At 36.5% G+C, this 24,176-nt stretch overlaps 1 protein-coding gene across 3 annotated transcripts in view; it reads left to right on the forward strand.

The window, feature by feature from the left end:
- LOC134529616 (ubiquitin carboxyl-terminal hydrolase 2-like) overlaps positions 1-24,176 on the forward strand; it is a 161,773-nt gene that overhangs the window by 11,396 nt on the left and 126,201 nt on the right. For 2 of the 3 annotated variants that reach the window (XM_063363904.1, XM_063363903.1), the window contains exons 2-4: positions 8,164-8,344; positions 17,736-17,949; positions 22,946-23,492. In XM_063363904.1, coding sequence (XP_063219974.1) covers positions 17,738-17,949; positions 22,946-23,492 — 759 coding nt within the window. In that variant the 5' untranslated portion in view covers positions 8,164-8,344; positions 17,736-17,737. The remainder of the gene's footprint in view (positions 1-8,163; positions 8,345-17,735; positions 17,950-22,945; positions 23,493-24,176) is intronic. The other variant, XM_063363905.1, reaches the window with a different exon arrangement.

Consider the following 24,176-nt stretch of genomic DNA (forward strand, 5'->3'; position numbering starts at 1 on the left):
ATGTGCTTATCCCCAGTGTTCTATTAGAGATGACTTCACTATGTCGTACACATCTGCAGTCATTTGACAGCTCTAAAAATGTGCATTTCACAGTGTTATGACATACTTTTTAAGTTATGGAGTAGATATTCCAAACATCCATCTTTAAACGGAATGCAATTGAAACTACAGTAGTACCACAAATGGCCGATATACGTACACAGTTAAAAATGTATTTTGTGCTTTTGCATACTGGCAACTACTGCATAAAGCTAATGTGTTAATGCAAAGTTTTGACCTGTTGTTTTCTCCTGGCTTGGACATGGCTCACTGATTTCTCCACATTGATATTTCAGCTTTGAATTCACTGCTTGTTGCTTCTCAATCTGATTTCATGTATTTGTACTGCTTTTGTAATATCTTTCACTAAAAATGTAGAAAAAATTACTTGGAATAAACCTTTTTAAGGGCAAAATCTTCACAAATGAGTGATAATACATGGCAGATGTAGTTCTTAACCTATTGAAGCAGCAGGTTTACTTGATGTAATGAAAATGTTTTTAAACTCATCAGCATTTTTTCTCATCTTCTATTATGGTACGACTGTAACCCATTGTAGACTAAAAATCTTGTAGACTGTTTTGTAATAACTTGCTTAGTTTTACAACATGGGTCAAACATTGAACATCTGTCTCCAAACTAGTAATGAAGTCTATTTTGCACCTTTGCTTGTTATTTGGATCACCTTCTATTTACTAAAGTATAAAGTAGCCTTGCAACACAAAAAATATCTTGAACTCAATGAAGATGTCATGTCTTTCTACCTAAGGAGGAAACAATGCTTTAACTTTGTCTTAATTGATTACCTGATATCCTCACATACAACTTTTGACAACCAATCATGCTTTTGGCTGAAGTAAAGACAAACTTACCAATGAGTTATTCTACATCACATTCTTAATTGCCTCACCATGATAGCTGTTTGTAATGCACAAGTTCAGTTGATGGCTGAAGCAGTGTGCGTAAATGGCTGTAGGATGCTCATTCAATATCATTGCTTTAGCTACGTTAAATTCACTGGAAATATTTTATCCATCATAGCCTGCATGAGCTCTTTTATTCTTGCAAATTTAATCCAAGTTTGTGTAACTCATTGTTATTGCTTTTTTTTAAAATATATATTTTCATGAATTGTACCACTGAACTCTGAAAACCTAATGTTTCACTTCCATGTTCGTAAAACTTTCTGACTCCATACTTAATTGGTTATTTTATATTTTAGTCTTATATCTGTGGTTTCATTGCACAAAATCAAAAAATTATTTGCTTTATTTGCATTCATCCTACAGCTGCCAAGGTAAGCGATATATGCAGACTGATTTTTGTCGTACGAGCCCATTAGTGATTATATCCCTATCAAAAACTTAGGTGACAAAGTATCAAAGACATAAAAAAATAATTGCATTAGGTTAAAAATAACTTGTAATTTTTGGTGTAAGCCTGGGAAGAAGAGCTAGAGCTTCTGTTAGCCGCTGTGGGTCCATCACTGTAAAATCTGTAGGACTCTGTAAGTGCTGTAGCACACTTTTTTGTTACTATTTCATTGACACATAGTGGCAGCACATTTGCAGATGGCTGTTAACAGGGCGTTATAATTTATTTTACTCTCAGTCAGCCTAATTGTGTACATTATTTTGTAAAAAAATATTCCATAGTATTTACTTGCAAAATTGTTGCACATTATACAAAATTTTGCCTTTAGTAAAATAATGTTATCACTAAGAAATTAGAAAATTGTTGCAGACAGAGTTTCAACATAATTGTGCTGTAGTATCAAAAAATAAATAAAAAACTTAGGTATACTTTAAGTATGCTTATTGTGGCAAGCATTTTGAGTGATGCTTCTTGTAGTTTAATTTTCTTGAACATATTGGAGGGTTCAGAGCATGAACATACCATACCGCCTCTGTTGTTTGGTCATTTGAAGTATCTTAAAATAGCAATCAGTTGCTCAAAATGAATGTTGGATTAGTAGATAGCAGCCTTTTGTGGTCATTTTCTGATAAGTTATCTTTCTTAGCTTTGGAGCTTCAACCGCATTGCAGTGGGGTGTGTACCGACATTTTGCTCTGCATTGCAGCAGGCATCGTAAGGGTTGAGAAACGTCGCTACATGTTACTTACTACCAAGACGTCGCTCTACCTCGAAAGCCAAGATATTTAATTGTTAATGTATCTCATGATAGGACTACATGGGATTGCTGTAGTTACGTGGACCTCCAGAAGCTTAAGAGGCGTGGCTGCCGGGCCGTCTGTTGCTCTTTCGGTCCAAAAATAAAATATCACTAACTTCCTGGAAAGTGTAATATTTATGGGTCCGCCTGGTGACCAGAAAACCTTACTTATGGTTTTTCCTATTCCTGAGACTGAGTGAGACAGTATGGCTGCTACAGAATTAATAATGTGGGGTGTAACACAATTGTTTTAATGATTATGCTATAGATAATGCTAGAAGATCATTACCGAAGTCATAACACACATCACATCTATAAAAATTAGAAAACCTTAGCAGGAACAGGGTTGTAACATACAATTGGTATACTGTATGCATTTGTTTTATAATGTTATCCAAAGAATTGGATGCTTCATAATACTGGTTTTTACATATCAAAGAAATTACATTTATCATTAAACACTTACACTGTTGATTACTGACATAAATAAAATTTTGCAGTTAGTGATGGGAAAAATTGATGAATAATAATTGAAGTACATATATGTTAATTTCATATAATTGATGCAGTAATTTTTGAAAAAATAATTTAATTCATTTACATGGAAGATTTTCCACATTGTAATAAATAGGTTTCTATTGACTGGCCACACTAAACTATATGATTATAGAAAATATTCAAGACTTTTTGAGGTTCACTTGAGAAAAACAAGCAATAATCATAATTTTTTACAGTTTTAAAAAATTATGAATCCATACAACCAAAAAGTTATTGAGCCAGAAAGCAATCAGCAAAAAATTTTTTTAGGTAATTATTTTTAAAATAAAGAAAATAATACTTACAAAAAATGGGCATGGAAAGTATTAACGTATTAACGTATTAACGTATTTTACTGCTCAAGTAACTTTAGTTTTAAAGGTTATTAACACGTGATGAAGGAACTAGTCAGCAGCTTGCGAGGGAGTGTGCTGAGGTACAGACCAACATGGACATGTAATGAAACCAGAGTAGGGCTGTAAAGTGTATGTGCAAAGAAGTGCGAGCAGTGCAACAGTCGCAGGTGATTATAGAACTAGTCTGCAGTGAATGCGAGGGAGTATAGGGAACTTCTGATCAACAATGACATCAGAGGTGCATGTGTGCAATGAAGTGTGAGTGGTGGAACAGTCGCAAGTGAGATGGAAACTAGGGTGCAGCTCCTGCGAGTGAGAGTGCGAAGCAACAGATCTACGCGGATGTATAATGAAACCATAGGCTCTGCGCTATGAAGTACGAGCAGTGCAACAGTCGCAGGTGAGGATGAAACTAGTCAACAAGGCGTGGGAGGGAGTGCGCTGAGCTACAGACTTATACTGTCATGTAATGAAACCAGAGGCTTGGAGGTACAGTAGAACCTTGATTAACCAAGGTAATTAGGGGGGGGGGGGGGGGAAGGAGGTCAGCATGGATAAGTGAAAATCACGGATAATCAAATTATAATGTATTTAGGTAATACAATACAGCAAAATTTCGTAAGTAATTTATACAAAACAAATATACAAGTATTACTGACTCTAATTATTAATTTTTAAAAATTGTATAAATGAAATTATTTGTAATGACCTAAAAGACACAGTTTTAATAAAAAATATTAATTATATTTACATTTTGAAATACATAGGTACGGGTCAGGAAGGTTCTAGTGTGTGTGTGTGTGCATGTGTGTGTGTGCGCAAAGTTCCACGAAGGGCAGGAAGCAATTCTAGGAAGGAGGGGCAGTTTATCCTTTATCCGTACTGTAATCCAGCTTAACCCGAATTAGTATTTCTTCTTACAGGCAATTCTAGTCCGTTTATTTGTCCGTTTGTTTCTTATTTTAGTAAGTAGATTTTAGTTTTATTCCTTTCATGTTCTTTACTTAATGAATTACACTTTGTGGGCTTGATTTTTCCCCTCCAAAAATATATTTAATTTTTGAGAACCCGGTTAATCGGATATACGAGGTTCTACTGTATATGTTCAATGAAGTGGGAACAGTGTATAACAATCCAAACCTCCGACTAGCTCAAAATTGGTCTGAAAAGCACATAGATAAAAACACTTGAAGAATTTGTTGCGTTAGAAAATATTGTTAAAATTTTGTATAAGCATTGCTCTAAATGATTCCTGATGAAAATAAAGTTGAGAACAATGAATGTTTTTACTGCTTTTCATTATCATTTTTATTATCCTTGACCAAAAATTCACATTAGCACGATGGCTGAACTGTGTAAGATGCTGCACAAAACATAACAAAAAAAGTTTGTTGCTTGGAACGATGACTAAAAATTAATTTTAAAGTCTAGTTGCAGGTTTAACACCAATGACTGCAGTCAACTAATTCTAGATAAAAACTCTAAAAAATGTTAATCAATCTGCGCCACCCGACCAAAGCCACCAAATTTGCTTCTCAACTACATAATTATATTATTTTTTAAGCTATCACCTGACCGTGACTTTTTGGTACCACGACCACACGACAACTAACGAATGAGGTCATGCAACACTGCATCCACCACACAAGGATGCGGTATGTTCGTGGCCTCACCACCAATCACAAAATTACACAAAAAATTATCAGTCAATCATGGTGCATGGCAACAGTACTTCAACTAACATCTGAGTTTTTATTACACTCTCTGAACTTTGACTCTCTCTAATTCTTAAGCAACCAGCAAACTATTGCACCACCTCATTCAAACAAAGAAATATGGCCAAAAAAAATTACTTGACAGATTGTAGGGGTATAGGGGTCTTTATTCCTAATTTAAAACCCTGAAGTCATGAATTGGAATTTACGCAGAGTATGGGTGTTTCTTGGAATCAATCTGTATGCTGTTCACTACTAAGACTATTGCAATAGGGCAGTGAAAAATTTACTTGTAACATATGGTACCCAGGCATGAACGCTCACTTCCCCACATGCACAAAAAATGAGAGTAAAACTAGATTAAATTTATTTTCTCATATAAATTTGGTTTCTGTTTATGTTATCAAAACATTTACAAAAATAACAGGAGTTGAATGAAAAAATTTACATAACATTACAACTCAAAATCAAATCTTAACCAAATAGTTACAAGGCAGCAACTAACATAGTACCAACCATCAACCAGTTTAGCATAAAAAATGAAACTGTAGATATCTCTGAAAAAACCTGACATGGTGAAAATTATAAGCAAAAAAGAGAATTATTTAAAGTACGGGAGAATAATTAACAAATAAAACAATTCTCGTTTATCAATGATAGTGAAATAATAACTAACTGTTAACATCACAACATTAAAAGACAAAGAGGAAGATAATACCCACATCTTTAATTATAATGAATCAGCAGAAAGGAAATTTGACATACTATTTACTTATCTCTTGTCACTTGTCTTGACCGAGATGGTCTGCTTCCAGTGGGTTAGGAAGCAAGTGTCAAGTAGGCTGCTAGGAAGCCAGCTGTATTCACTAACGAGCAACAGAGGCAGCTGGCCTTGAAAGAGAGAACTTAGCAGTGGAGCGGAAGGAAGATGCAAGGAGGGCAGCATCGATCACAACAGAGCAGTGACACTGCTCAACCAACTACTGAGACAGTGAGCTTGGATAAGAGAACTGAGCAGAGGAGGAGAAGGCAGGTGCAAGGAGGGCAGCATCGATCACAACAGAACAGTGACACTGCTCAACCAACTACTGAGACAGTGAGCTTTGGATAAGAGAACTGAGCAGAGGAGGAGAAGGAAGGTGCAAGGAGGGCAGCATCGATCACAACAGAGCAGTGACACTGCTCAACCAACTACTGAGACAGTGAGCTTTGGATAAGAGAACTGAGCAGAGGAGGAGAAGGAAGGTGCAAGGAGGGCAGCTCCGATCACAACAGAGCAGTGACACTGCTCAACCAACTACTGAGACAGCGAGCTTTGGATAAGAGAACTGAGCAGTGGAGTGGAAGGAATGTGCAAGGAGGGCAGTATGGATGGAGGAGACCCAACAGAGAAGTGATTTTGCCCAACCAGCTACTGACACAGCCAGCATGCACTAAGAGAAATGAGCAGTGAAGGAGAAGGTATGTTCAATGGGGGAGCATGGATGGAGACAAAACACGGCAATGTGACACTGCTCAACCCTCTTCTTAGATAGCCAGTCTCGGATAAGAGATCTGAGCAGTGGATGGGGAGGAAGGTGCAAAGAGGGCATATGGATTGAAACACAACAGAGCGTGACATTGCTTTTACCTACTGAGGCAGCCGGCCACGTACAAGAGAACTGAGGAATGGAAGGGAAGGAAGGCACGTGGAGAGCAGCATGGTTCAAGCCACAACAGACATCATTTTTACCAAATTACCAAATTGGAATTGTGAAATGTAACCTGCTAGAAAATAGTAGCACTGTACTGAAATGAAAGCCGACAGTAATAACCGACTGTACACCACAATATAAAACTGCCAATAGCACAGTAATGCAACCTTGTGGCTAAGGTAACAACCTGAGGGATCCACCCGAAGAGATATGAACGTTAGTGGCTTGATTGTTGCCGTATTTTTTTTAAGTGGGCATTGCTGATGGCAGTGATAAACCTCCACCAACTGACAGCCAACACCCTCATGCGCCACTCTCACTCTACCACGTTTCCTGGCTTCAAGGTGCTTGGAACTGTAATGTTTACCTAAATTGTGACACCTACACTGACTAAGATTAGTCAGTGGAGACTCCAATTATACCTGTTACCTAAGCAGCAAAGGCACATTATGATGTAATCCCTTCAGTTAAGGATATGAAAGCAGTGTTCTATGTTAGGAACTGGAAATTATAAGTTTATTATGCAATTTAAAACATTGAATCAAATAAGCATACAAATTCATGAAAGATTAATATGTGGCTCATGAATATTACATGCATAGTGTGTAATAACTAGTGGATGCGGGGGTATGTAAAGTAATCGGTACTATTAAACATTGTGCGATTTTCAAACATTGAAAATTACTCATGTTAATCATTTTACCTAGACAAGCCTGAACAATATTAAGCTGGCTAGTGACACTGATTACAAAATAGAAAACACTCAATAGATCCCATGGGGTCCCAGGGAGTTAAAATAAATGACACAGGATAGGGCAAAAGGTAATCAAAAAGCCCAAATAGAAGTTTGTGAGCACAATATTACCTGAGAACTCTAATAAAGAGTATAACAGCGATTAAGGCTTGTTCAAAGAGAAAGACTTAAAAATTGCTGGCAGAGAATCTGATCATGGTGCTGTGGTACGTTCAAACATTTCAAAAGGTTAAATGATTAAGAAAAGACAACAAAAAATCCAAACAATTTGTATGGTGGCAGCCAAGACAAATTTAGACTAATCAAATGAACCAGTTTACACTAAATAGTATCGCCACCGGGTACTGCGTACTAATCCAATTTATATCACTTAAGTGCTCCCATACCAGTCCTTGGGGAACCATCATTACTAAAGAACACTTGGGCAACTCGACAATGCGCATGTGCACACGGCTATTCCCACCCTAGGTAGGGGCAATTAAAAGCAGAACACATTCATTAGGGGGGGGGGGGAAGGGGAAGGAGTATGGAGAAAGGAACACGAGTGCCAAAATTAATAAGTCTGACGGTCACTGAAGCACCTCAGGGCAACATCAGTGCTCATGTCAGTGTCGTTGCATTGCTTTTAATGTATTAAATAGGTTCGTAGTCCTTTTGAGTGCCTAGGAAACTTACAAGTTATGTAGTGTTTATTTTTTTTTTAGAGTGTATTAATGTCCTGCCTGATGTTTACAAACTAACTATTCCAAAATATTCTTTGTGGGCCATGTGGAAGTTAACCCACAACCCCAGGGCTATAGGTTCCCTATATTGACTATTGCTTCACCCAAGTTAACTATTTCCATGGTAAATTTGTATTACTTGTGTACACAATCATATTTTTGTGTTTTTTCAGGTATTTTACCACAACAGTTGGAGGTAACAAAAAAACATGGCAAACTTTGAAATTAATTATACCTACCTATCCAGCAATTGTAACATAAAGGTGGAATTTTAAAACAATGTGGCAAACAGAAGATTATTTTTACAGCTGAACAAATTTCCTGTTTTGTGCAGAAAAGCAAATTTTGCGCACGGTAAGTGGATCTAATTAGAAGAGAACAAAAATTACAGTGTAATGGTAGGTTTGCTAGAGTGGCGTAAGAATATAAAAATGTTATTAATGATGCACTACTGATTTATACTGTTGCACATAGCTCTGTTTTTTTTGGACAGGATTAAGTTAAGCCATTTTGTACTGTGCTCCTTATAAGCTCGTGACTCCAACATAAATTCCTCTCCCCCACATATTAAAATGGTATTCATACAACCAAGAGAACACAGCAATATTAATTCAAAACATACATTACAAATCAAACTCAGTAGTATATTGTCTTGTGTGGGTTTTAAATAAATAATAATGAAAATATAAACTGTAAATAAATACCAAATACAGGGATGAAAACCCAGACTTAAAAGTAGAAAGGTTACATTAACACTAAAAATCTAAGACATCCTGTCTTAGAGTAACTCAGCACAACTATTCACATCTTCACATAACAAAGGGGGAAATGTAGCTTAAATTTTGTTCTCAAAAAGGTAAGAGTACCGCTTCCAGCGAGATTTTTAATTTACCTATTTAGATAGTAGTTTAAGCCATCCTTTACAGAATGGTACTGACAGAAGTTTCAATGCTAAAACTTAAGGCTGAACTTGTTTAAAAATAACTTAATACCAATTAAAAAATAATTTATGTTTATTTTAAAAGAGTTAAAACAACTTAATACAAGTCAGTCTTTTCATTACAAATAGCATGTCTACATAGATTACAGTTAATACTAAGAATTGGTTCCACAGTTGTTAAACTTAGACAATGATTTAGCTAGTGATTAAAACCGTACAACTAAAAATTATATAGAGCATCACAAAATTTTACCCTAACTTTTTTTAAAATTTAAAACTTAACTATTATTTAAAATTAATAGCAACTGATCATTAGTTTCATGATGAGCAACTACTGAGGCAAAACTTGAAGTCGATAGGAACCAGTAGTGATGAGGAGAGGCATAGCCTCCCCCCAGAGTGAGCCTTGACCGACCACTTTCGGCCGCTTAAAAACCTTAAGTTCACCGCACCTACCAGAACAATCCTGGGTTGTTGAAACCAAATTTACAAACAACTAACCAGGACAGCTGAGCAGGTTGCCCCCTCCACTCACAAGTGCGGCGAAACCGTGCGGCGTGCACCAGCGCGACACAGTTACTGTGGCCAGTGGCTGCACCAGCCACAGTAACTGTGGCCAGTGGCTGCACCAGCCACAGTAACTATGGCCAGTGGCTGCACCAGCCACAGTAACTATGGCCAGTGGCTGCACCAGCCACAGTAACTGTGGCCAGTGGTTGCACCAGCCACAGTAACTGTGGCCAGTGGTTGCACCAGCCACAGTAACTATGGCCAGTGGCTGCACCAGCATGCGGCTGGACAAAAAAACAATGGAGTGTGCAATCTGCAAGTCAGCAAAATGCTGTGCCAGACTCGTGCCCCAATTACTTCATCACACAACTTGCACCGCAGAGAAAACAGATTGCCAGCCCAGAGTCCCAAGAGTAGAGTTCAAAAATTTGATATCAAAGACCCTGGAAAATTTTGAACCGCAACATTATTACAAAAAATATTAATTCACTAAACAGATCTTATGACGAGCTCATAAGTGGTATTAACAATATTAATTTACCAACAAATTACTAGTTAATCACTTTGCTGTGTTCTCTATTTATTAAGCCTGAAGTGGTGCTGTTCCTTAAACCCTTTGACATCATTACTCCTGAAAGCACTATGTCTTTGGTTTGAAAATTCTTAATCCAGCAACATCTGTGGTTTCCCTCTGTACTGTTAGTTAGTTTTCCAGATTCCTCCAGCATGTTGTCCTCAGTAGACAAGCTCATAGCAACTTTATCTATCCCCACTGCTTCATCCTGATTTTCTCATTTCTCCATTACTTCCAACTGCATTTCTATCTAGTACCATTTCACAACCCAAGCCTGCATTTAATCAACCTTTTTGCTGAAACTGCCTCTTTGCTCAAGCTAATGCGTGGAAAGATTTATAGGAGTTGATCCAGGTGACCTGGTATGTTCCATTACTGCCATTGGCCTTACAGTAATAGTCCAAGATCTGAGAGCGATAAGACATAACTTATTTTCACACAGATCAAACCTTAGGTTCTCAGTAGCGTCTCGTGTGCTTTGAGTACCTGCGTGCTTGTAGAGATCGCCCTGTGACACCTGGGCAGGTACCAGGTGAGAAAGTTAACTAAAAGCAAGAGTTATTTAACTTAAATTTATATGGCTGATTTTTATATATATTTTGTAGAATATTATTCTGAAGTCGTATCGTAAGTTTCAGACACTTATTATGGACCAGAACTTTTGTCAGACGCTTTAAAGCTCCACAAAAAATAAACGAATTTAACTTATTTTTACATGTCTGATTTTTAAATATGTTATTAAAGTAACTATTAAAAAGTTATATTTCATCAGTCAGACAAATTGTAGTGACCAAACATCCTCTAAACACAAAAATTATTCAGTCAGGAGTACGAGCGCGAGAGCACTATGCGCATGCATCTCAGAGTAAAAAATTTAAATGTATTAAAAATACTTACTGCTTTAGATCCAAGATTTTTGCATCTCTATTTCAATAAGATAAACTTCAACATTAAGGTTATAATTAATAAATATTGAAGTAATATAAATTATTCCATATATTTGGGATAATTTATATATTCGGAGCTATTTAGTTTTATTAGGAATTATTTTTATGTTATTGTAAAAAAGATACCAGTTGGGATAATTTTAAGAAAAAATCATTATATTAAAAAAATATTTAACTATGATTAATTAAAGCAAATATATGTTTATTTTTTAGTCATCGTAATCTTCGTCACAATAATTAGAATTTTCATCATTCATCCAATCATAATTCTGTCCATTCAGTCATCATCCTCATCGTCATCAGTTATGTTATCGTTGCTGGTAGCTTCTTCTGCAAAAATACAGTTTACAGAATTAAAAAAAACATTAAATTACAAATATAATAAATTTTAAACTTGAAGTCAAAGTATAGTACCTACCTGATTTTTGAAGGGATTCACTAACATCTCCTGGTAATTGGTCACCATCAAACCAATGAAAGTGATTCTGGTTATCTTCTAACCTCCACCCATTGTTTTCAGGAGTAAGAATGGTTGGTTCTTTTTCATTTGCATTATTCCATATGCTAGAAATTTAATTTGCTCGGAGAAATTGTTACAATAACTCAGTTTTACATGGCGGTAAATTGCTAGCATCTAAATTTTTTAAAATTTTTTGGATTGAATTCTTCGTTAACATTAGATATGCTGTAATTATTTAAAAACAGCTGAAGCCGGGCAGCATCAACGTCGAGTATACCAGGAACTCTATAAATTTCGCAGATAAATTTTTGGACTATTTTGAAAATATCTTCTTGTATGTGCTCATCGGTAAACGACTCTGGATATCCAAACTGCATAAAAGCTGCTGATATTCATGTTTCATCAAAATATTAAATGGTTCTTTTTACCTTTTTTTTTTTTAAAAAAGGCAGGATTGAAGTCACACCCAATCAATGCATGCAATTCTGGCAAACTTCTACACAAAGATGGTCCCAAGTGCTAGTAAACATTTGTCAAATTAATGTATCTTTGGTTATTTCCGGTGCCTGCATTTAACCATACATTTTAATCATCATTTTTCAAACTATGCATATGTCCTAACATAATTATCGCAATATCAGTATCAGAACATCTTATAACAAAATTTGCTTGAACGTCTATATTAAAAACATGAAAAACAATTTTAGTGTCGGCTTCTTCATGCTCTGGACACGATAAACTGTCATTAACATATGACAAAATTTTGTTACTATCAACGATGTAAGAATTACTTTGTTTAAAATTAATAAATATCCGTTGATTCTCAACAAATGGCACCATTTCATCAGAAGCCCAGTGCTGAATAAAAAAATCAACGAGAGCCTGTTTAAAATGGACATTTTTGAGTTCTTTTAAAAAACCTGACGGTCTAACATGATCGGGTCCAGCAATGTTGAAATCCAGTTGAGTAGACTCTTGGCGAAGACCTTTTTCGTAGTCTTTGATCGAAGGAGAGAAATATTGATCAAAAATAACGTCATGTCTTGTCGCTTTGAGCTGCATTACCATTAGTAGCATTTTTTTCGAAATAGCTCCAAATGTTTTTGGGACATTTTTCATGGTGTGAAGCAAAAAGGATCCATAAATTAATAAGATATCTATTTGATCAGGTGAATTGTGTCCTACACCTTTCTCCAAAGATTTCATCAAAGTTGATTTCTGGGTACCGAAATTATTGACTTCTCACTCGCTCTGAAACGCATGCATAGTGCTCTCGCGCTCGTACTCCTGGCTGAATAATTTTTGTGTTTAGGGGATGTTTGGTCACTAAAATTTGTCTGACTGATGAAATATAACTTTGTAAATTCGTTAATTTTTTGTGGAGCTTTAAAGCGTCTGACAAAAGTTCTGGTCCATAATAAGTGTCTGACAGTTACGATACAACTTCAGAATAATATTCTACAAAATATATATAAAAATAAGCCATATAAGTTTAAGTTAAATAACTCACGTTTTAGTTAACTTTCTCACCTGATACCTGCCCAGGTGTCACAGGGCGAGCTCCACAAGCACGCAGGTATTCAAAGCACACGAGACTCTACTGAGAACCTAAGGTTTGATCTGTGTAAAAATAAGTTATGTCTTATCGCTCTGGGATCTTACTCTATAAAGATAACATAATTGTTCAGCCATAGCACCTTTTCCCTTTATCACGTACCTCAGGATTAGACCTGGAAGCTATCTTTAAAAGTCACATAACAATGCAAACTGGGATTGGTGGGCTGCTAACTTCGCAGCAACTGCAGGAGTAAGCGATGACAGATGGCTACAAATAATCCTGTCAAACATCACAGCGATGCGGGTTTCACCAGTGATAGAATGAGCTGTAACAGATGTTTATAGAACCTTGTAAAGGCAACTTTAAAAGCAATATACACACCTACCAATGCTATGATTTTGGCTTTGAAGGTTGTCTACATGTTTTTGTTCTACTTCAAGTGAATTTTCTGACCCATTGAAATTAAAATTTTTGTATAGGGCATTTGGTACAAGTAATTTCGTTAATGGAATAGAAGTCGCATGGAATGAAAATTTGTTAACATGGTACTACCATCTGTGGAAGTCTCAGAAATTTTGAAAAGATATGCAGACCTGCATGTTTTCATCCATATAAATTGCTTTTGTGAACATTGCATAATTTACACCGTGCATAGGTATTAAAAAATAAAATTTTACAATAGTACAGCTATCCTTTAATACTTTATGTTAAAATTTATAGTCCTAAAAAGAAATGACATTTAAAAAAAATAAGCATTACAATTTTGACATTCTTGAGTTAAAATAGAAATGTAGAGGGCAGTGTTCGTCATACTGTAGAGACACAAGAAATTGTTAGCCTATATATGTTTGATGCCGTGTTGAATAAAAGAATATTGTGATTAGATTTTTACTGTTAAATCTTAAATGTTGAATCAGCTCAGTAAGGTTAAGGTTTGTTTGTAGGAAGTATTTACAGACTTATTTCTGCCGTTTAAGCAAAAACAAATATACAGACATATACATAGTGTTATAATATGTGTTTAAAAATATTTCAGGTAAAATTTAGTTTTAATGAATCTATTGGACTGCAAATTTTAGTTGAAAAATGTTGAAAAATAATTAAATATTAGCATACTTTTGTAATGCTTTGTTGTTGTGCCACTCGTTGTGGCGACACTTGTTGTAAGCGGGGGGTCGATCAGTCGGCTTTAAGGTGGAAGGTTAGTGGGCGCCACCACGTGGTGCGGCACGTGGACCCGGTGAGACTCCTAACTCAGGGCGTGACGTCGCCCATGTGAGATGTGATATTCCCCCTTGAAAACATCTAGCACTAATTCCTGCCCGCTCTCAGCGTCGGGCACGCTTTTACCTACGCAGTGGGCTCTCAGGCGTCCCACACGCCGTCACACTCCACATGGTCACACAGATTGAAAATAAAAGAATAACACGTTAAATTCGCACGCCTGATTTATTCCGCTAATTCAGCTCACACACGTACACGGTTGAAACTGTACAAAACGCCCGCGGCACGAATCGGTTTAGGGGTAATGAGCCACCACGTGGTCACATATTAAATTACGTAGTACGAGGAAAAAGACTGAGACTGGCCGTAAACTAATTAACAAAGCAGTCCCCCGACCGAGAGTAGCTCCGAGGACTAAAAGAAAGTGATTGAGATGAAATTAAAGTTAACAGAATTACTTGGCAGAGAAAACAAGCGGTGAGGTCCCCGGAGTGCTGATGCGTCTGCTCTCGGTCGTTGATGGCGGAAGACTGGGGCAGAGATCATGGCTCGCTCGACTAACATGGCGTCCTCCCACCGAAACAATTGCTGTTAAAAGATATTTGCGAATTCGTGCCACTGGAAACTAAATTAGCATGACAAGAATGCCTTAAAAATTATGTGACAATTTTTGAATAAAGAGAAAAGATTGTACAAATTATAATTATTAAGATTTAAATTTAATTATTGTCTGGCTTCGGGTTTCCTCGGGAATGTCCGGAAACGCTATGATATTTTAATACATTATTTTAAAATAAAAGTACATAAAACCCTCCCGGCCGATCTGCCGTCACGTTGCACTTAGGGAATATAAAAACAAACAACACAATTACATATACTTATGTTTTTAGGGGTGCGGCGCACTGGCTCGACAGCGCCCTCTTGCCGGGCGAGCACACACGCACGCGCACGTACGCACGGGTAGGCGGGAGGTTTGAATGGAGGGTGGATGGTGTTTGGGCGGTGGCATATCGGACTTAAAAGGGGCGCAGGCCCGGACGATGTCAGCTTTAAAGAAGCAACAAAATGTTTAGTGCTTTTTATGCCATGTTTGTTCCAACACAAATTTCCTGGGTAATAAATTATAGGTATTTTTAAAGTTGCAATTATATCTTGTTATGACTATTCAAATTTACAAAATGTATTCAAGAATAGTTTTACTACCATTCCCCAATGTTTGCAAAAATTAATATATATGGGTGCATGTTGCCATACGTGGGTCCGCCATCTTGATGACTTCGGTTCAAGACTATAGCAGTTTCTGCATGCATGCACATTGGACTTTCAACATGTTAAATTTCCGTTGTAAAATGTGTGCTTATTTCATTGCATGCCTAATAAAATTTCACCCTCAGCATGCCTAAAGGAGTATAACCTCAAAAACACAGGTGATGATAATTCCAGTTCAGGGAGAAATGTTATAGGTTCATCTCCTCAGAATATAACATTTTAATTAATAAGCACATTACTAGACTAGTAGCTATGAAGTTGACAAGAAAGAAGTCCTGGGACGGAACGGGCTGGGAAACAGACAAGAAAAATATCCAACTTCTTTCAGTCCAATTCCCATCTCTTTCCCTTTCTACCAATCAGATGGCTGTGTTCAGTTTGCAAGTATGGTACATGGTGATACAAAATTGTTTCATAAAATCAACACCAATATTAATTGTCTTAAAACTAGAATAAATTAAGTTTTATTTTTGCTGCATTTGATAATTGTATACCTATATGTATTAATCTGAAAAAGTAGACATGGAATATTGTACGAGAGTGCGAATAATTAAATTTATAACTTTTGTTTGTGGAATACAACACTTGTGTGAGAGGTAATTTACCACTTTTTCAAATCACTGTAAAAATACCTGAATCTGCAAGTTTCCACCCTCTACAGATGGTTCTGGTGAGAGGTAAAACTCTTAAAACTAAATAATAATGATTGAACACTAAAAACTAAAAAGAAATATTTATTACAATTTAATCAAATATTTAAATTACAATTTTCTTTAAATTACAAATTGCTCTTCTTTATTCCAGCTAACCAACCATTTTCAGAGGTAATCACAACTTAATATTAACTTAATTAAAGAACTTGAGTGTGTCAACAATGCTTCTGTTGAACCTAAGGGTGTAAACTAAAAATTATCTTTATGGGAGTGCCTCCCATTTCAGGTCATGATTTGATATTTATATTATATCACTGATCAACTTTAAAACTTTTTCAATTGTTTAACTTTCATGAAATGAAAAATATATACAGCGCGTATGGTTTGCATAATTAGCTGCCAAAGTTACATTTTTAACGTTTTTGGGTTGTACAAATAAGGCAAATTTAATTTATTGCACAACTGAAACTTTTTAGGTTTAACTGCAATGCCACTGGCTACTTCATGACATGGTTTGCATTTCTATCACAAAAACTCATTTCATGTTTCTTGGCTGTCAAAATCGTTACAAATTTGAGAATTTGGAAATGCCAGGTAAAATTAGTTAATATTATCTAAAAGAAATTCAAACCATTTCTGACACCCTACCATATACACAAATTTAAAAAAGAAATTCATCAGTAGAAATGCAGAAAAATGTATCTTCTGATTGGGCATAATGACTGCAGAGATGGGCTGACTGATAACGTTTCTACTGCCTTTAATGAAGGCCAATACTTTGATTTTACTTTTTAGTACAGTCTGCATTTAAAATTTGGTTTTTGAAAAATCCTTACCAATTAATTTTAGGAATGATCATTACTATGAATTGGGGACCACAGAGATGAAACAGTATACTTTATTCTCTTGCTGTGGGATCTGTGTTTGAATCCTAGTACATACAGATCCATGCTGACCTTGCCTCTGTGGGGACATTATGTAATTGTTGTTTCTTTCATTGGTAGTACTGTAGTTAAAACAGTGGAACCTGATGAATATAAACACTATTGTAAAAGATGTCCACAGTTCCACAAAGTGAAGTTGTATTCCACACACACATATTAGAACAAATAAGTTGACTTTTGTAGTGGTTTGCATGTGCCTAATAAGTTGAAATACTTGTACTTTGTTAAAGTTTGGACAGATTTTTTGGTTAGTATGAATCTTAATAAAGAGCGGTAAAGTTTTTTGACGTGATAACGTCTTATAAATCGACGAACGCCGGCTGCACGCACGAAAAAGCATGACTCATTGTCATGTTCCACCTGAGCTGAGCGTGCAAGAACCGCCCAACCACCGTGCGAGAAAATCTTCTATAATATCAAACAGGTTAAGGCGGGCTTTTTAACTAATTGTTCGTGATTATATTTAAACAACTATTTAAATTAAATTTGCAAAAACTGTAAATAATATTTGAAAATTAAAGGTATGCAATTTTTCATCAATGTTTTCTTAATGACGTTATCACGTAAAATTATTGTCCGTAAACCGACTTTACAGACAACCCCCTTTTTTCTCTTCAAAATTGCTTTGTGGAGGATTAACTGTAATGGTAATATTTTTTTTTTAAGGGATGTCGAATGGCAGTGTAGCAATGATGTCCGCCCGGCCTGCAGGCTACAGGCTGCCCGGCAGCAGTTCTCCCTACAGCTCGCTGTCCCAGAGCTATGGGAGCTCCTACGATACTTCCTGGAAGAACTATGGATCATCCTACACTCGGCCTTCGTTATCTCGCACGTCTTCCTACATTGCAGACTACAAGCCCAGCTACTCATCTATGTCCAGGTAACCCTCTCTGCTGTCTACAGTGGTGACTGGTAATTGAATGACATATCACACACTTATACCATTTTGTGGATTTTTCATATCGTAGAATAATTTTTATTTTACTAATACAACCACCCCTCAAAGTAACACGGTTCAATTTGTACTGTTTTGAAGTAATGGTCTAATGATGCCAACAAATTAGGGTATGATTTTAAGTGGCACGGTAATAGATTCAATTTAGCACTCTTTTTCATCCACGTTAATTTTTTTTTCCATATGTGCGCAACGGAAACAGGACTTACTTGTGTTATATTAAATGCAGTGCAAAAAAATTAATAATGTGAAAAATAAAAAATAAAATGTTACCATGTTACAGAAGGTGGCTTCTTAAAGAGTAATTTGGCCCAGTAGTAAGACATTTGACCTACATTCTGTAGACATGTAGACATATGTTCTATTCCTGGTCTGGCTATTCTGATTTCAATTTTCTATGGTTTCTCAAAATAAGTGGGAGCAAATGTTAAAATGATTCTTTAATGTTGGCTAGAACTAATTTATTCTGCAATCTCCCTAATTAGTACTCTTCGGTGAGCTAATCTTTGCTTGATGTTGTAGTGCTGTGTATATATGTCAGTCTGTGGTTTCTGTAACAAACAACATGTGTAATGGCTATGTCCTAAATGTTTCATTAAATTCAGGTAGTAATGTAAATCAATGTGCTGAATGTATTTTTCTAATTTATTAATTTTAATTATTAAATAATAATGTAATCAATTTATCATTTATAATGCAAATAAATTATACATACAAGAACATAATTTCACTTACATAAATACACTTGAAAAAGTTTATAAACACATTTTCTATCACTAATATTCACAATAAATAAATGTTTCAATTATATGGACCAGTATTCAACATCAATCACTAAATTTTAGAATGTGACCCACAAGTAGCTCTGCACCCACCGCTATAATTCGCTACTGGAGCAGCTACGTTGATTATTGAATCATTTGATTTACAAAGAACTATATAATGAAACATCTCCGATAAATTATGAAATTTGAAAATATACTAAACTCCGGCTTAGACCTGATTTTTGACAAGGACCGTGTTAAAATTCGTTAAAAAGTTAATACTACATAGTTTCCGCACGTATTAAATGACTATATATTGTTAAGTTTTAAAGTACGTTAGTTGTAGTAGTATAAAGATTTAGTTAAATTCATTTCAAACATAATAAATTTAATGTTACTTAAAAAAAAAAAAAAGAATATAATATAAGACTACCTGGTATTAAATAATCAATCCACTCGATTGAGCTATGTATTTAATAATATTATAGCAAATTAATTGTATTCATATATTTGCTTAAAGCATAATTTCTGTAATCCAGTAATCTGTAACTAAGAAAAAATTTAAAAAATTCCACTCCAACGTTTTCAACCATGTTCCTTTAGCTTATTAAACACACTATAACCACTGCGCTACAAAGGCTGGCAGAAGATTGTAAAGAGAATATGTATTATAATGGTTGTAATACTAGCATCCTTGGATTAGTTTGTTTTTTTTAATTTTGAAATTACTGTTTACTATGACTATTTTAGTTTACCAAATATTTTCCAGGGTAGTTTCAGTATCATAAAGTTTCATTTGGCACACCAATACATTTGGTATGTCTCCTAATTTTTATGAAAGTGAATATATATGGATTTATGTTCAAACTTGTGAAAATTTCTTTGCATGGTGCATTCGCATCGTAAAAATCCACTCATCATTTTTCCATAACGTGCCTAAAAAAAGTGTACCTTCAAAAAAATAAAAAACTTAAGAGATCTAAAGGGAATTTAGGTATTTTTTATAAAGTCCTATTGAAATTATTTTATTAAAGATACAGCTATTTTTTCACAAAAAATGGAAGAGGTAAGCAAATTGGAGGCTGGACATTCAAAAACCCTGCACACAACTGACATATCTTTACTGCTGAGACAATATAATATCTAGAGATTTTGTGGTTTAGTCAGCACCTTTGTGTTCAGCACCTTTTTTCATGTCTAAATGTTTGAATTTCTAGTGGTATCAGATAACTGTGTAGTGTTTATTGCTGACAGAGAGCAGCTCCTACAAGTTATCTGCATTAACCTTTCCTTTTATTCACTCCACAGTGAAAAAATGTGAGATGAGGGCTGTTGTTGGAACAGTCCTAATATGTAGGACAGTGTTATTTCAGAGCACTCTGTGTGTTATGTCTGCTGGCAGGTGTTACACATCAGTAGTAACAGAGTAAACAGTAAACCTAAGCTCTGCTATCTTTTTGTCACACTTCACTCTCTCTTGATGACTTGTGTAACTAGTGGATCTTTTAGTTTCAAAAGGCAAAAAAAGTATTTCATCTAGATATAAGTTCCTCTAGGTTTATTTAACTTTTGATTACTTTCACATTGAATAATAAACTTGATAAATTGATTGACAAATATATTAAAACTGATTAAATTCTGTTAACAAGGATTTAAAATTACATTATCTAAAGAATGGGCTGGCCCTAATTAGAAAATTATCATTAATCATTAGTTACAATTAAAATAAATCAGCAACAATAAACAGGTTAGTTATTAACAATCCCAGTACACTTAGAGCGATTAAAGTCCCGAAAGAAAAATTTCTGGTGTTCCGATCTTTTCAACGTCGTGATATAATGTTATTCTGAAGATATAAAAAAAACTGAAGGACTGGAGGTTTGACGATTGCTGGCCGAAGTTGAGCTGCTAACAAGGCGTCTGTGAAAAGGTCCGAAACAAACATGTTCAGAACTGGTTCACAGACAGTTAGCAAAATAGGCAGAAAATGCCTATTAACAAAGATGATTGGGGGAAATAAGGTTTGTCAAAACTCACCATACAGGGAGATGGCTTCCAGCGTCAGCCAGAGTGCGGAGCTCGCGAACACGCGGTTGTCGCGGACATTTCCATGATACAAAAAAAAATAGAAAATATTATAAAGTATTATTATCGAAGCATGACTACTTCTACGAGGTATGCAGACTGACTAATTACTAATTATTAAAGCTGTAGGGATCACATCCCTTGTTTAACTGATTACATCTTTAAACGACGACCCGAGTAAAGTCCTGATGTGCGGCTCGCCGGCGATGCGGTGTGGTCAGTCTGCTGTCGCTGCGCCAAGTAAGTTTGGGGCGGCAGCGACTTGTAATTAAAAGACGATGTCAAACAAAGGAAGAGGGGAGGCTTCGGCTTCTGGACTGAAAGGTTCCAAAGATTTCCGAGGGAGTGGTCGAGAAATACTATCTTCGATATCTCGAAGTTGATGGTACTGGCCGATTCAGCGTGACCAACTGAGGGGTGTCCGAAACAAGGAGAGATCGACTCACACGACGCAACTGGTAAAGCATTGAGCTTATGGAGGGGACTAATCCAGCGCTCTGGTGGCTTGAAAATGAACTACGGGGCACTGTTTGTTGCGTGAGGCGCCAGGGGGCAAGCGTTTAGCGGGCGTTCAAACAACCAGGGGAAATAACTTGCAACTCTGCCACTAGAGGTCAGAGGCGGTATATTCTGAGACTAGAGTCGTGGTCTGGAGACAGGCAGGGGTTATTGGCCGGCCAGTGAACTGGCCCTGGTTCCCAGGAAAGGCTGGAGAGAAGTGGTGGGGTGGAACTGCGCTGCTGTGGGAAATTAAGCCAGCGACGTGCCGAAACGTAAGTTAAGACGAGCCGCGAGTGTGTCTGAAATCGCTTGCGTAAGGCTGGCTCTCAGAACCTAACTGCTCCTATGGCTTGCAGGCCATAGCACTTATTGTCACGGCTCGGAGAGGAATTACAGGCAACGTACGTGCGCCAAAGCAGGGATAAGAATATAGCACATGCTGGGTCATTAGATGGTAGGCAAAATTATATTTATGCTGGGAACGATTGGGGAGACAGGTCTGACAAAGATTAAACAGGAGTTAAAGGAGGCGGAAAAAATTTAAGTTCTTGCAGCAAAAAAAAATTACTGGCGACAGAATTTTTCAAAAATTGAAATTTAGAATTGTGCCAAAAATACTAATTGGTGGCACACAGGTAGAGAATCTCTACAAGCTGTCTGCATCAGCCTTCCTCTTTATCTACTCCATAGTGCAATAATGGGAGACCAGTTCTGTTGTTGGATTGGCCCTAATAATGTGTAGGATAGTGTTGTTCCAGAGAACTTGTCGGTTCAGACTGCTGCAAGATCTCCTACAAGCTGTCTGCATCCAGCAGTGGATCCAGGATTGACTTCTTTGGGAAGGGGGGTTGGGACGGCACCGGAAGTCTGTTTATTACTTAAGAAGTCGTATTATCCAGTGCATATTTTATCCTTCCTAGGAAGGGGGGAGGGCCCGTGATCCACCCCTGACTGCATCAACAATCCTTCTTATCCATAGCACAGAGCCGTAAATGTGAGACCAGGGCTGTTGTTGCTACAGCTCTAATATGGAGGACAAGTTTGTTCCAGAGAACTGTGTGTGTTATGACTGCTGGCAGAGAGTATCTCCTATAAGCTGCCTGCATAAGCCTTCCTCTTTATTTACTCCACAGTGCAATAATGCATAACCAGGGCTGTTGTTGGAACAGCCTCACGGTGTAGGACAATGTTGTTCCGGAGAACTGTGTGTGTTATGACTGCTGGCAGAGAGTATCTCCTACAAGCTGCCTGCATCAGCCTTCCTCTTTATTTACTCCACAGTGCAATAATGCGTAACCAGGGCTGTTGTTGAAACAGCCACACGGTGTAGGACAGTGTTGTTCAGGAGAACTGTGTGTGTTATGACTGCTGGTAGAGAGTATCTCCTACAAGCTGCCTGCATCAACCTTCGTCCCTTTCCATGGTCTGTCTGTCTTGTGATATTTTTCTTATATTTTTTTGTGTTTACTTTGAAAGTGTTAACTATTTGATTAAGTGTTTTTGTTTTCTGTTTTGTTTGTTTCATGTTTTTCACATCATCTGGTGTTATGCTTGCCATCTGAACCTTCAAGAACTTCATCTGTGCCTCTTTCCAATCAAACTAGTTCATTAGCACACAATTATAGTTCCAAATATTTACATTCTTCAACATTGGCAAGAGAAAGACGTGAAGGAAGCGAATCAGCTAATTATAACACCTCCAAACTTGTGAAACAATCAAAAACTACTCCAGAGAGTGCTCTTAATGGCTACTCTAAGTATCTAGCCAGTAGGCACTCTAACTTAACATATCCTGCCTATGTAAAAGATACTTCTAGATATTCATCAAAAGTTAACAAATACGGCTTGAATACTCTACCTCTGACGACAAATTATGGAAAGACAACTCTGCGTTCTTCGTCTTCAAACCAACTGGAAAGGCTGACTCCAAGAAGAACTAGTGTAACGACCTCACAGAATCGTTATTCCAATCTTGATTCTTTGTCGGAATACTACGACAAAAGTTTGTCGTTCAGTTTGGACAGTTCCGCTTCACGAAAAGCTGTGGAAGGGAGGTTTTCACCGTTGACCTCAGTGGATGACCTACGCAGTGCCCGGACATTCTCGCCCTTTAAAGAGGTAACCTTGTAACAGCATGGTTATGTGATATATTTAGAGAGTTCAGCTATTTTATATTGCTATTTTGGTTGTTTTTTTAACCAGTGTTTTGCATGAATACATTCTTTATTTCTGTAACAATTTGTAAATTTGGCAAACCTGTTTTAACTAACCTTTTTCATTAATTCTGTGCTGAATGAAATATAATTTTTTTTTTCTCTAAATACTGCTATGGATTCAACATTTAAATTTTATGTCTATTATGTTATGTGATGAAAATGGTAGTATTGTGTGAGTTTAGGAACATTTTTTATTAATTTCCTCTGAAAGTTTGTCCTTTGGCTACAGGAGTAAAAATCTTAATTGTGGTTACAGTTTGTCCTACTATAAAGCAGTTGCATATTCTCTATGCAATCACAGTAAGCTGCAATTTACTCATTTATAGACACTAAAAGAATTTTTAGTCCTGTTCAAAATTCAATGGAGTTTTTTTTTTGTTGTTGTATGGAGTAGGAAACTTGCTGTTATCCAAAGAAACAATGGCATAAAAGCACTGAGTTGATAAGAATTTTTTTTGTTGACCTGCAATGTACTAGTTTCAACAGACAACCAATATTACACACCTATGCAGGAACAAGTGTTGAAAACAATCAAAATAAATCTGTTATGATTTATGTGATAGAGAAGGGCAGCTTGTGAATGTAC

The sequence above is a fragment of the Bacillus rossius genome, chromosome 2, assembly GCF_032445375.1.
Source record: "Bacillus rossius redtenbacheri isolate Brsri chromosome 2, Brsri_v3, whole genome shotgun sequence".
NCBI classification, from domain to species: domain Eukaryota; kingdom Metazoa; phylum Arthropoda; class Insecta; order Phasmatodea; family Bacillidae; genus Bacillus; species Bacillus rossius.